This window comes from Castor canadensis, chromosome 19 (assembly GCF_047511655.1).
Source record: "Castor canadensis chromosome 19, mCasCan1.hap1v2, whole genome shotgun sequence".
Lineage (NCBI taxonomy): Eukaryota > Metazoa > Chordata > Mammalia > Rodentia > Castoridae > Castor > Castor canadensis.
This window is the reverse complement of record NC_133404.1, coordinates 43,122,928-43,137,389: the sequence shown is the minus strand read 5'-3', so window position 1 is coordinate 43,137,389 and position 14,462 is coordinate 43,122,928. Positions and strand designations below refer to the sequence as shown.

Below are 14,462 nucleotides of genomic sequence, written 5' to 3'. Positions count from 1 at the left end.
CCATAATGGTCAAGAGAGAGGCTTTCCATACCATTTTGAGGTGACTTCAATCTCAGGTCTCCCTGAGGTCTCTGTGTGACCTAAGCAGGTTACCTGGCTTCTCTGAGCCCATTTCCCCACCTGTGCAGCATCTTCCCTGTAGAGTTGTGATCCTAAATGAGAGATCACATGTGAAACTTTGCGGAATGGTATGCTCTCAGTAAACGTCAGCTCCTGGCTGTTCTTTTTATCCTTGCCTTTTTGCCTTCTCTTGAAATAACATTAGACTTTTTGAATTTCAGAAGCATAGCATAAGACTCCCCAGTGCCTTCAGATTGGGTTATTCATGTGGAATTCCCAGTGCTGTGGGTGGTTCCTAGGCACAGTGCTGCTGCCAGACTGGCTGTGCGGGTCCTTCCCTGTTTGTCCAGGGCCTCTAGACTAAAGAATGTAGTCTTTGGTCTCAGGAAGACATGACTTCCTGCCACAGTGACCACCCTCAAAAGGAGGCTGGTGGCTATCCCTACAGGCCCCCTCCTGGCTCTCTGCATGGAGCAGACACTTCCCCTGCAGCAGGCCTGGCTATCATGACCAAGGGTTTGTCCAGCTGAACCCTCCACATCTCCCCACATTGAGGGTGACCTGAGATGAATTCAGTCCATCTCCTGAGCTGAGAGGGGCCAGCTCCTGTGCAGATGGAGCCCTCTGCTCTGCATGTCCACCTTGACCTAAATCATTCCAAGTTATGCCTAGTCAGAAAGCTCTGCCAACATCTCTTGTCTTCCTGTTGCTCTCCCTCCCTCTCTCTCCTCTTTGCTTTCCTCACTTCCTCAGGTGTCAAGCACACAGTACTTGCACAAGGTTCCTGCTTGGCCACTGGAAGCTGCCCTGCCTCCCTGCCCATCTCCCTGACCAGAGCATCCCTGCCTCCCTTCATCCCCTCTCCATCCTTTGCATTCAAAGAACCCATTCTTGTTCTCATTGTTGCCCCCTGGAGCTGTGGGAGACCTTTTAGGGGTCATGTTGTCTCACTGATAGTTGTCCGCTGTGTCATTTTGGAGGAGAGCTATAGGGTTCATTTCCTCCATTTTTTCTAGATAATCTGATTATGTCTACTGTGAGACTCCCCCCAGCTTCCTTGACAATGGCAATCACCTTGAGCTCTTATTAGAAGTAGATCTCCCCAGGTCCCTTCCCTGGAGTGCCAGGTTCCAGGGATGCTAGAATGGAGCCTGGGAACTTGCATTTTAGTAAGTATGCAGCTAATTTCTGTCATGGAGGCTTAGGAAACTGGCCTATGTGTTCTAAAACCCAGTCCCAGTCCCTCTCTTTGGTGTGCAACACGAAAAGTGAAAGCCTGGGCCCCCTCCCCAACAAGGGCACCTCTCTGACCCTTGGGCCCATGTTCAGTGCAGTGGGAGAGCAAGGCAAAGATTTCAGTGCAGTTTTGTTTTGCAGAAATTTGTCTCTAGTGACTACATTTTAGTTGCTCCTTCCTCTCACATATGCTAGAGTATTGTGTGAGGAAGTGTTTTTCTTTACAGTGTGGTACTTAGATGATTAGAAAAATATGGGGCTGGGTTGACAGTGGCACAGCTGGGCCACCCAAACGTCAGACCTCCCCACGTGGACTTGACTGTGAGGGTCAGATTTGTGTGCACATGTTCTCTACAGCCTGGCCTCTTGACAACAGATGTGAGACTATCCCTTTTGTTCCTGCAGCTGTCACCTAGAGCCTGGAATGATGTTAGTGTGGGATCGAGTGGGTGGCGAGCTAGGTCATTATTGAGGGAAAGATCTAGCAATCCACACCCCAGCATCACTTGTTCTGCTCCCTGAGACCTAGAAGGGAAGTTTGAGGAAGCAAGCAATGCTTGTCACTGGCTGTTCTTCTGGAACACTGGCCTCTGGAAGCAGCTGTGTTGAGTAACATTAAAGCCTCCCCTTTGAGCAGTAGTTGTGAAGGGTTCTGCGTTTTTCTAAAACCATGCTGATATCCATGGTATTACTCAATATCCCTTACATGTGGCTCAAAGGGTAAATTGCTTTTCTAGGAAAAAGTTTACCCTTACAAGCTCTCTTTACAGTCAGGTTGGGCTCAAAGACAGCTGTGCCTAAAACCAGTCCATTTAGAGAACAGAACACTTAAAGTTCACGCTCCCTTTTGACTTTTTGTGTCCACTTGGGTGCCCGATTCTTCCATGTTATCTCTTTTGACATTGTAAGGATTTTAAAAGTTAATTTGATTAAACTAAAATTAAGCCTTTTGATTTAATTTTGTATGTCTAATAAGTACTTACATTCTGTAGTATTTTATGAATTTATTTTTACATGCTGGTGGCTTTTTTTCTAATTTTGTCTTACTTTGAACACTTAAAAGGATTTTTGATTAAGTTTGCCAATAGAGCTTTGAAAAACAAGTGTATTTTGTAATGAGTCTAAACCTTATTGTGTTACTTTAAAATATAACCGTGCAGTAAATTCAATTATGTTTTTATTCACCTGCTTTATTTATTAATGCCTATTGTTGGGATCTAATTAATTCTCCACTAAACAGAAAGAAACACAGATAATGTGCTAATTTGGCTAAGCAGTCACATGAGGAGTTTCCAGGCAAGTGGAGTGAAAAGAGGCAGCAACAGCAGTACAGAGAGGTGGATTCGATGAATCTACATAAACTCAGAAGGCTCTACATGGAAGGAACACATGGACATTTAAGGCTTGGTCAAGTTGCAAAATCCAAATGGTTCCAAAGGATATAAAGTAATTCCATCATTCAAGAAATGCTACAAATTTGAGAAGTACTTAATAGAAATGTAATACCAACCTTCAAATGGGTTGCAAAATCCTAAAATTGTTGCAGAATCCTCCAAGATAAATTTATTTTTAAAAATATCTTAAAAATGGATTGACTCCAAAGTCTCAGACATGCCAACGGATGTCAGAAAGAGAGGACACTTGACCGTGAAGCAGAAACTCTCACAAGGAGTTGCATTTTAAGCAAATTGCTCATTAGGCCAATCCCCCTGCAGCCTCAGGGGGAGGTGACAGCTAAAGCGTGTGGGTTGTAGAAACTACTCACTGTCGGCTCTTTTCTCTTCTCTTCCGTCTTATTTTAATTGTCCTCATGCATATGTATCTTTCCTGATAAGCTATTTAAAATCTTTTGGGGCAGTAGGTAGCCCAGAAGTCATAAATTAAACATGAAGTCATGTTCTATCAACTCACACGCCTGTCTCTCCTGTTGCAGAGAACAGCCGATCTTCACCACTCGCGCGCATGTCTTCCAGATTGACCCCAGCACCAAGAAGAACTGGGTGCCTGCAAGCAAGCAGGCAGTCACTGTTTCCTACTTCTACGATGTCACCAGGAACAGCTATCGGATCATCAGTGTGGATGGAGCCAAGGTACTGCCCCACTAGCTGGTTTGACCGTTCTTCCTTATTTTTCTCCAAAGCCATACAACACACTTGAAAAGTGAAGAGAAAGAGATGTGCCCCAAATCCTGCCTTCTTAACACAGAACTTATCATCCTAATGTCTGTATAATCGTGTGTCCTGCTCGTTTTTTCCACTTGAAATTACGAGAATGAGTAAAGACAGCTCTCCCTGTTACCACACTGTCTTCATAACTAATGTTTTAAAGCCTGTATAATGATTGCACCACGGGCCTGTAATGCTTATTTTCTCCACTGTGCTTGGATATGTAAGTGGCTTTCAATTTCGTGCTACTGTAGATAATGGGCATTTTCATGTACCAAATACCTTGGATGCTCTCATACACCTATTGCCTTCTTTGAATATCTCCATAGGTTAGATTCTTAAGAAATACTTACTATTCCGGGTCATGATATTAACACTCGCTGGCCTTGGACATATGTTGCCAAACTGCTTCACAGAAGGGTTCTTTGTTCCCATTGCTTGTGAAACGCCAGTTCATAGCACCCGTGCCAGCATTTGGGTATATCCTCAGCTGGTTCTTGTGTGACATGGGAGTCACAGTTTGTTGAATGGTTTTGGAGTATTTCTTGAAATATTTTTTCCCCACCTGGTAGTTTTGTTATTCTGCTTTCCCCATGTTTTTGCTACATAATTATGGGAGCAGAATGAAGGAATGCCAGCAGAGATTCTACCAAATCTCTATTTTAAAAAAGGAACCTCTTCTTTATAAGTGTCTTCCTATCCTTGGACTGTATTCATCACGCTAGACATTTTCATGTGCTGTTACCAGAAATCCATTGTGTCTAAAGCTGAAATCCCTATTTCTAAACAACCTCTCCCTTTTCATTTCCCAGCAATTTGGCATAAAAAACAAATGGATCACCCCCTTTTAAGTTTATAAAATGAATCTACCTTTGAAGTGTCTCACATGTATGTCTTCTGTTTTAAGACTATAACTCTTGTTTTGCCACAGTCTTTTTTTTGTGTGTGTGTCAGTACTGGATTTGAATGCAGGGCCTCATGCTTGCTAGGCAGGAGTTCTACAACTTGAGCATGCGCCCAACTGTTTTTGATTTAGTTATTTTTTATTAGGGTCTTACATTTATGTCCATTTCAGCCTGGACCAGAATTTTCCTATTTACATTTCCTGCATAAATAGGATGACAGACATGTGCCACCACCAAACCCTAGCTTTTATTGTTTGAATTGGGGTCTCTCAAACTTTTTGCCTATGTTGGCCTCAAACCACAATCCTCTGATCGCTGCCCCTCAGGTAGTTAGGATTACAGTGTGGACCACCATGCCCAGCTCTGGCACAGTGTTGCTAGGACCATGCAGCAGGCTTCTGGATGGCTTCCTCATCTCCTCACTGCAGTCTGTCCTGATCTTTGCTTCTAGGTCAGTTTTCCTAGGCCATAGAATGTAGGAGAGCTGGGAGCTGAACAGTAGAATGGGGCCCATATGTCAGCTTCTCCCCCATCCCACTGGCAAAAAGCATAAGGAAGTTTCCATTAGTAAGTAGATCCCCTGGGTAAGTCACAAGAGCTTGCTAGTGCACTTGATCTGACAAAGCTCCTTGTTTTAAGGCAAACTGTTCCTCAGCTCATGGTCTGTAAGTGCTTCAGCACCATAGTGACTGCAGATGAAGGCAGCTTGGCCCTGTGATCCTTTCCTTTCTCAAAAAGGCAGCCCAGAAGTTCTCATTTTATAGCTGTGACCTAGGGAGAGGAGGTGACCTGGCTGACTTCACGCTGGTGCCCAGTTGCTGGACACAGATCCCAGCTTGCTGGGTTGTAGTAGGCCTCCCTGGCTGGGAGAGGAACATTTCCAACATGTCAGGTAGGTGGTGTGTGAGCCCCTTCCACCTCAGAGGGCAGCAGCTGGTCTGGTGAACATAAGAGACAGAAGTGTTTCCCATCTAAGTGGTAGACATGCAGTGCTTGGGCGGGGGAGGGGGTCTGTGTAGTGGGAAGAATGAAACCTGGTACAGGAGGCAGGAGTCTCATTTTTGATGAGTGAATACCTAAAAGGTACCTGGATTTTTTAACTTTATTTTTTTACTTCTGGGAGACACCGTGATGCTGTGGCTGTAATTACCACTTCTGTCTGTGCTTCTGAACTGGAATTGCCTGGACTCTTTCCAGGATGTTCTGATAGGGAGGGGAAGCAAGCTGACCTGCTTTCTTTCATCTGTGGATTCTGTCAGTTCATCTGCCGTCCTCAGATGGGTTTGTACTTTTGTCAGTTGAGTTATCCAAGGATATATTGGGCTTAACTATAGATAAAACAACTTTCTAAGAGCAAATGCTTCAGTCCTATTAGCTAAGCATTTAGTGATTTGTCAAAAGTGTCAGCCACTGTATCCTTATGGCTCTGCAGTTCCTGAAGCTGTGACAGTGTGGAGCCCAAGCCAGCTGAGATGGCTGTGAGAAATCGGGAGAGTGTAGGAGGTGGGTAACACCTTAGCTGCAGAGTAGAGTTAATTCAGGCCCAGTGGGGTGATTCATCAAGCTAGAGAGTCACTGAAAAGTGGGAATTGGAAGCCTAGGCCTTGGGAACCACTGAGATTCAGAGATGGAGCCAGAGGATCTCAGGGCCACCCACCCCACATGGCGCCTGGCTGCCTGGTCCTTGGAGTCTACCCAGAGCTCCAGCTTTACCACTACAGCACCAGACAACTGTGATGGAGCCTCATTCTGCAAAAAGGAGCATAAGGCCCTGGAGAGGGGAAGGTAGGGATAGACCTAATCATTTAATTACTATCACTTGAGAGTTGGGGCTGGAGCATGTTTCTTGCCTGGAGAGCTAGAACACAGAGCAGTGGATGTAGTCTAACACTACTCAGCCCTGCTGTGTTGGCTCTTGACCTGGTGAGCAGCAAGTAAGATTGACAGCTCACATCTAGACCAGATCCTATACCTCCAACTCCTCCATAGGTGGTGGGGTGTGGAGAAATGACCCCAGAGCAGTAGCTGCTATTGCCACTCCCTGATGTCACCTAGCTTGTCCCCTCTTATCCAGCTCCCAGCTTGTCTGCATAGTCTGGATGTCCCATCTTCCTTCCTATAGGTTGGAACAGGGAGCAGTACGCTGAGCAGACTGTGCACTGCACTGCACTAGACACCTGCACTGACACCAGGGCCTTTCCTTATAGGCCCTTGCTTATTGTCTCTGCCCACCACTCTGTTCAGGCAGCATGGTTGTTCTTCTGCCCTGATTCCTGAGCATCCACTCTGGTTTCATGTTCACTGGCTTCCCAAGCCTGGGGCCCTGCCCAGCTGCACCTCTAGGTCTTAGTGAGGTATCTGGAGAATGCTGTCATGAGCTGACCACTCCAGCATGGATGCACCTGGGCTGGGGGAGTATCCCACCCCATCAGGACAATGCCACTTTATTTTAGGCCTTTGGTTCCAGTGTTGATCTGAACTGAGATGACAGTTTAGCTATGGGGCCATGTCTTAGTCCATGGGTTTCTCCTCTCTGACCTTGGTCCTGGACCCTGTCAAAACTACGACCTTAAGCTCTTGCTCATGCTGGCCCTTCTGGGCCAACTGTCCTAGGCACATGGCTACTGCTGGCTGGAAGAGGAAACTTGCTGTGCCCCTCCTAGATGGAGTAAGTGTGCTTCTGTAACAAGTTACTGGTATAGAAGGGGCTTGGAGGTCGTTTTGAGCAAAGGCCACAACAGATGCAGCTGCTGTGTAAACTCTGAACAACCCCCAAAGAGTGTAGAAACTTGGGAGGGGAGGAGTTGCAGCCAGCAACTTTAGCAGCTGTCACTCCACACAGGCACAGCACGCTCTTCTTCCTTGTCCAAGCATTTGTCATGCTCTACTTGGGGAAGGATGTATGGAAGGTCCATCCTACTGCTGAGAGCAGTTGGTACTGGTCATCTTAGGAAGGCTGTGTATTCAGATCCACTCTTTATTCTTCGTGGAACACTGAGGCATGTGGTAGTTTCAGCTGTTACCGAAAGACAGGGCCAGGTTTGGAATACTGCTGTGTTGCCTCAGCATTGCCACAGCCCTAGGGAACCATGTGGATCCATGTCTGTGTGTGGGGCTGCCAGGAGACTGTGAGCTCTTTGAGGATGCAGCTTATCATTGAATTCCCAGCGCCAAGCCAGAGCGGGCAACACTATAGAAGTGGGTTAGAGGATGAGCTGGTGATGAGGTCAGGTCTGGCCATCTCCTCTCCTGGCCTATAGCAGGTGTACCTTGTGCACAGAAGGACAGTGGAAATAGGCACCCAAGGTTCTCCCTGTTCATGGAGAGTGGACAGATGGGAGCCACACAAAGGCAGCTCCCAACTCCTGGCTTCTGAGAGTCTGCTGTGAACCATGCAGCCATGTAATTTATGGTAAATTTTGGGGCAGAACAGCCAACTCCACTATAAAGAAACTCCATTTTGAGAACATGTTAATTGAGCCATTGTGGCACTTGGTCTCATTGTGCTGTTAGCACTCCCTGTAGATCCCTATGAGAAATTGCCTGCGCCTGTGGGCAAGACTTGCCTGAAGCAGGTGCCTCTCCCAGGTGCTCTGGATGACTTTGCTGCCCTTGCTTCTGAGTTATTTATAGGATCACAGAAGACCCACATTGGAAGAGACCTTAGTGGTCATCTGTTCTACAAGTATTTATCAGTGTGTGCTGTGTCTGTCACGATAATCATGATGCTTCAGAGGATAGAAACTTCCAAACCCCAACTTAGTTGGTCATTTTCTTTTGGGAATATAAGATTGATTTCAAGAACACAGTCAGGGTCCCTGCTCCCAACCCTCATTGTAGTTTCTTCTCTTTTTTCCTTTTATTTATTTATTAGCATATTATAGTTGTACTGGGTACATTGTAGTCTCTTCTTTTGAATGCGTATAGAGCCCCTTCTGTTAAGGGAGAGAGCATCTGGAAGGTTCCCCCACACAGTAGGTTTTCAATGAATGTCAGTTTCTTCTCTCTGGTTAAAAAATGCTCATATAACTACATCTACTAACAACTGCCTCAGAAGCAGGCATGGTTAACTGCTGTCCCTGGTTGCAGCCTCTCATAGAAAAACTTGGAGCTCCGTGGCTTGGGAAAGCCCTCCATATAGAGGAATTCTGTGTCCCATCTCCCCATTTCATGAGCAGCTTCTGATGAAGCCCCAGAGCTGGTGCCTGGAGGAGCTTAGCTCCTACTTCCAAGCAGCTCTTTGTTACAGATGTTCTGTATATTTCATGAAAACTTGTTCCAGTGATCTGCAGGTCTAGGTTCTTTACCAGGGTGGCATCTTTCACCCATGCAAGTTTCAGAGATAACGCATGAGCAAAGCATGTGAACACAGGAACTGGGAGACCTTGTTAAAGTTTGTGCCCAGGATGCCCTACAAAGTCACCCCTCTCCCTCCCAGGCTTCCATTTCCCCCCAGACTTGTCTTCCCCGCTTCCCAAGAGGCATGGTTCTCATCCTGCCAAATCTCCTGCTCCATGAGCGTGTCCCCATGTCGTCACTTTGCCCTTCATCCTTGGCACCCAGGGGACCTCGTTCTTCCCCAAGTCCCTTCGTATCTTTCCCTGCTCCTTCTCAACTACAGCCGAAAGTCATCCTCCTGCCCAGGCTCTGCTCTTCTCCCTCTGTTCCCTCCCACTGCATGGCATTCCCCATTCCTGTGACCCCTTTCTTACTCACCTCACAGTCTGCATTATCCCCACCTCTCCTCTAAGACTGGAACCTGCAGGTCCTCTGTCCCCACCATGATTTTCCAGTGTCTTCATGTGCAGGAAGGGCATAGCCAGCTCTTTTCACAAGCCCCTGCTCACCCTGAAAGTTAGCCTTCCCAACAACTGTTACATTTCTGTGTACTGTTCAATGTCTGACAAGAATGTGAACCCTCACAGTCCCTCCCACTCAGTTGAAAAAACACATCTTTTACTAGAAGAGATGTCCTCGACTTAGGATACGGTTAAAACCCAATAAACCCATCCTACATCGAAAGCATCATAGTTCAAAAGTGCATGGAGAGTAGCTGTGCTGAACCAGGATCAGAGCAGTTCTCCAGCAGAGCAGGCCTGTCAGTGGGGAATGAGGACTGTAGCTCCCTCTTCAGCATTCTAATAAGCCCTGAAAACCAGCATTCTGTGTCCCAAGAGTCAACAGACCTCCTGTCTATCCTGGGCCTGTGGTAGTTGTGTGGATAGTTGTGTGGGACATACCTCATGGGGGTTGGGGACAAGGATATGGGATCCAGAGGACTGAGGGAGGCTTGGTTCTGGGAGAGTGAAGGGACCTTTCTCTTGAGAACCTGGAGAGAAAGAAGTTTTGTAAGTTTGATGGGCCTAAGTTATGGTCTTTGGAGTGATACCTCAGAGTTTTGCTGTCCCTGACACTTCCCTTTCAATGTGCTCTAGAAGAGAGGAGCAAAGACGGGGTGGGAGGTCTGGAATCATTGCTTAGAGTGAGTCTTGGGAGTGTTAGAAGACCTGGGGAGTTGCAGTGTGAAGTCACCCCAGCAAGGTAGATTAGCATGTCTGAGCAGTTATGTGTAACTGACATAAGCAGCGATGTTATGAGAGGTTGTATGCTTCCCATAAACACAGTAATGTCGCTTGAGACACACAGTGAATTGCATCTCTGAACTTCTACAGATTCAGCACTTTGCTTCTGAGTAAGGTATATAGATTCCAGAAGGCCAGTGTTCCCTCCACTGGGAGAAACAGATAAATATGATTTAAAGTCATCAGAGATCTGATAGAAATGATGAGGACTTAGAAAGACTAAAATTTCAGAGAGATGAAACTCACTCAGAAATAAAACTGGCAGCTCTCTCTCCTGGGAGCATTTGCCAATTCTGGGCACAGGCTGAAGGCTGGGGCTTGGCTCTGGTGGAGAGATACTGCTGGGGGAAAGAAAAATCAGCAAAGCATTTAGCAGTGACCCAGGACTGGCATGACAAAATTGAGAGGCTTCAAGCTCATGACTGATCCTTCTCCAGAACATTTGCTGAATTCCAGGTCTGTGTAGCGTTAGGCTGCACATTTCTGAGAAGCAGATAAAAATGCTCGGATTTACAGTTTGTAGAAAACAAAGCCTTGCCAGGGGGCTGAAAAAAATGTAATGAGGGTCCCAAAAGAAGAGTTGGCACTGGGCACCTGCATACCCTTTCACATGGCGCTTACTGATTCTAGGCACCCAGAGGCTGAATATCCAGACCTGGCCAGAAAAGGCTGCTGCTGGCAGGCAGAAACCAGCAGATATTCTGGTGAGCACAGAGCTGAGTGACAAAAGGGGAATTTCCCTTCAAGATTTGCTAACTTGTGGAGATAGGTAGATTTGAAAGGTACAGAACTAAGTGGAAAACTTTCTTTTTTTTTTTTTTTCCAGCACTGAGGTTTGAACTCAGGCCCTCATGCTTTCTAGGCAGGCACTCTGCTGCTTGAGCCACTCCACCAGCCCTGTTTTGTGTTGGGTATTTTTGAGATAGGGTCTTGCAAACTGTTTGCCCGGGGTTGGTTTTGAACAGAGATCCTCCTGATCTCTGCCTCTCAGGTAGCTACTCACATAGCTAAGATTACAGGTGTGAGCCACTGGCACACCAGCTGGCTAAAAACTTCTTGCATCTCTGTAGTCTTTCAGGGTAGAGGAAATAAAAATCTGCCAGTATCCCAGTTGATATTCGTAAAGGGCTGGCCCAGAACACAGCGATGAAGTAAAGGTAGACCAAGTCTTACCAGAACTGAAGTCCACTCAGTGGGATTTCCTATCTACCCTACTTGCCTAGCAGAGAAGAAGAAAACTGTCTATGGTAGATGTTAACATCCTGTGGAGCCTTAACAGTTCTTTTATACACATTTTCCAACACATTAAAAATTACTAGACATACAAAAGACAAGACCATATGCCTAAGTCGAAAGGGGGAAAGTCAAGGTAACAGAAATGATTCAGAAGTGTAAGAGTTTGCACCAGGGTTGTACAAATAAATATGATTAATATATCCAAGGAAATAGATGAGGACATGGACAGAATAGATGAAGGGAAGACTATTCCCAGAGACGTAGAATTTATGTTTAAATTATCAAGTGGGTAGTTAAGAATTCACTGAGTATGTTTAATAGCATATCTGGCTCCATCAGTAGCCAAGATTAGTAAACTGAAAAACAGATCAACAAAAAAATGCCCAGACTGAAGCAAAGAAGATAAAGAACAGGTAGAAAGTAATTGATGAGTGTAAAAGTGTTGAGCACACTCAAAAGGTCTAGTCCTAAAGAGTCAGCTGAGGAGGGTCAGTGAAGCAAAGCAGATCCTTGAGAAGAGTGGTTGAGAATTTTCCAAAACCAGTGCTGCATTCACAGGCTTAAGAAGCTGAATGAACACCCAAGCAGGACAATCAGATTTTGCTTATGCAGTCAGTTGTTGCTTTGTAAGTAATATATTCATTATACCTTCTTTAGTTATTTGCTAGTTTTATGACCTTGAGCAAGTCACTTGAGCTCTTTTTTGTTTCTCAGTTTTTAAAAATGAGGGTTAGAGCCAGGCACTGGTGACTCACACCTGTAATCCTAGCTACTTGGGAGGCAGAGATCAGGAGGATCACAGTTCAAAGCCAGCCCAGGCAAATAGTTCATGAGACCCTATCTCAAAAAAATCCAATACAAAAAAGGGCTGGCAGAGTGGCTCAAGTAGTAAAGTGCCTGCCTAGCCAGTGTGAGGCCCTGAGTTCAAACCCCAGTACCACCAATAAATAAATAAATAGAGATCTAGATAAATATATAAATAAAAATAAGGATTAGATAAAAGATTATGAAAAAGTACCCTAGAAACTGTTAAGTTCTAATGAAACACCAGAGAATGTCACTGTTGTTATTCCAGTGTGACTGACTTTGTTTGGGGCAAGCTTAAGAGCTGTGTCTTATACTCTGGTCAGCCTCTGTCCACTGCTATTCAATGGGATCTCTCTCTCTCTCTCTCTCTGTGTGGGTGTGTGGGTGTGTGACCTTGGTGGGTAGGTCTACAGCAAGGGCAATATAGCAAGACTTAAAAATGACTCAAGTTTCTGCACGGGTCTAGGATATTTCTTTGCCCTCCCTGGGTCTCGGTCATTTGGAGATAACCAGGGGTGGCTTTGGGGGATCATGTGATTCATTCTGACCAAGTTACCTGCCACATACCTTCTCTGTGTCTGCCTTGCTTTACCATGTCAACCCTGCCCAGGGCTAAGACAGAACCTCACCAGCTTCCAAGTTCTCAGAAGCATTCCCCCAAGCCCATGATCTAGATCTATGTCTTCCACACACAAATGAGGGCCCTTCTTGTCCAGTGATAGTAGGCAGATTACTAACCGTGTTTAATAGTGTTGTGTTTTTGGTTAGTAGATGCTCAATGAACATTTGTTGGCTGAATGAATGTACCATGCACTGGATATCAGCCAGATCCATTCTCTGCCCTTCTTCACCCTGCCCTGGTCCCTCAAAGGCCGGCCTTCACATGACCTCAGTGGGTTCCCAGGTCCTCTGGCTTCTGGGTGGGCTGGTCAATGGCAAATGGGGATCAGAAGGAAAGAGGTGGAAGGTATTTGCTCCCCTGGATCCTCGTCCTGTGAGGTCACATGTGCTGGCCATGATTCTCAACAGAAGGTCATCTGCCTTTTCAGGTCAGCCTGCTCCTCTTCCAGGGTCTGTAGCCTCCCTAACTCGTCTTCCTGTTAGGCCAAGGAGTGGCAACAGCTACCACAGGTCCCTGTTCCCATCCCTCACAGTTTTCTTGTACCCTGCTCATACCTTTGTAATTAGTCTCTTTATAAATTAACCCTCTACAAATTGTCCTAATTGGAGTGTGCCTTCTCCTTCCTGTCGGGAAGCAGCAAGCCCCAATTGCTTGTCGAGATTTTAAATCACTTGAGCTGGACACTGGAGCTGCAGGTGGTTTAACAAGGTGTGTAGTGCAGTTCTTACAAGAATGACTGCCTCGGAGAGCCTTTAGGGCACTCTGAATCATGGCAGCCTTGGGGCAGAAAACAGCTTGAGAGAGATGTTCTCCCATTGACTGTTGCAATTCCCCTTTATTGTGGCTGTGTTTCTGACTCAGCATGGGATGTTCAGGAAGAACGGCCTGAGACCAAACAGAACCGGGCAGAGGAATTATGTGTAAGCAAGGAGTGACTGTGGTGTCTGATTCAGTATTTATATTTTACTCTGCTGTTCTCCTGCAGGTGATTATAAACAGCACAATCACACCGAATATGACTTTCACCAAAACATCGCAGAAGTTTGGGCAGTGGGCCGACAGCAGAGCCAACACGGTGTTTGGTTTGGGGTTTTCCTCTGAGCAGCAGCTGACAAAGGTATGTATGTGGTCCTTTCCGCAGTATACTGGCACTGTGTTGCATGCTATTGTCATCCAGGCGTTGACCCCAAAAAATGGAGTGGTGCTTGGTGAGCCTAGCAGGAAACCTGGAGTTCAAACCCCAGTACTGTCAAAACAGAGAGGGATGGAGGAAGGGAGGAAGGCAGGAAGGAAGGAAGGAAAGAAAGAAGGAAGGGCCAGGTTCCTTGAAAAAGGAGCATTTGTTTAAGAAAGGTAAATGGACAAGAGCTGCTTCTGGGCCTCAGGTTGCAGCAGAGAGGCCAGTCCTTCCTGTTCTCTGGATGCCTGTCACTGCTTCCTGTGCCCAACAGGGCCAGGGTGCACACGAAGGGCTCGCTTGTTTGCCCAGATTGCCTCAACTGGACGTTCAGGACCCATTTGAGGAGACAGTTATTGGAAAGTTATTATGTGAGGACTCCAGAGGAAGAGGCTGTGGTCCCGCTGCAGTGGACAGTGCATCCTTATGTGATAAGCTTGTTACATCCTTTAAAAGGTGGTACAAGAGCCATGTGTAGGTATTAAGAATATGTGGCTGGAAAGCAATACTTCCACAGCCATCAGCATCAGCGACTCTCTGTTTGGAGCCCTCAGAGAAAGAGAGAGAGAGTAAAAAGTGAGGCTTTATAGTTCTCAATCTAAAGCCCCCACCCACCTTCAAATGCCACACAGTGGGCTGTGTGGTTTCTTTCCTCAGGAAAGAAATCATAGC

The 14,462-nt window shown here is 46.1% G+C and overlaps 1 protein-coding gene across 5 annotated transcripts in view; it reads left to right on the top strand.

Annotated features, from left to right (window-relative positions):
• The window catches only part of Homer2 (homer scaffold protein 2), a 138,871-nt gene that overhangs the window by 94,257 nt on the left and 30,152 nt on the right, over nucleotides 1-14,462 (top strand). For all 5 annotated transcript variants that reach the window (XM_074061552.1, XM_074061553.1, XM_074061551.1 and 2 more), the window contains exons 2-3: nucleotides 3,230-3,386; nucleotides 13,599-13,730. In XM_074061552.1, coding sequence (XP_073917653.1) covers nucleotides 13,629-13,730 — 102 coding nt within the window. In that variant the 5' untranslated portion in view covers nucleotides 3,230-3,386; nucleotides 13,599-13,628. The remainder of the gene's footprint in view (nucleotides 1-3,229; nucleotides 3,387-13,598; nucleotides 13,731-14,462) is intronic.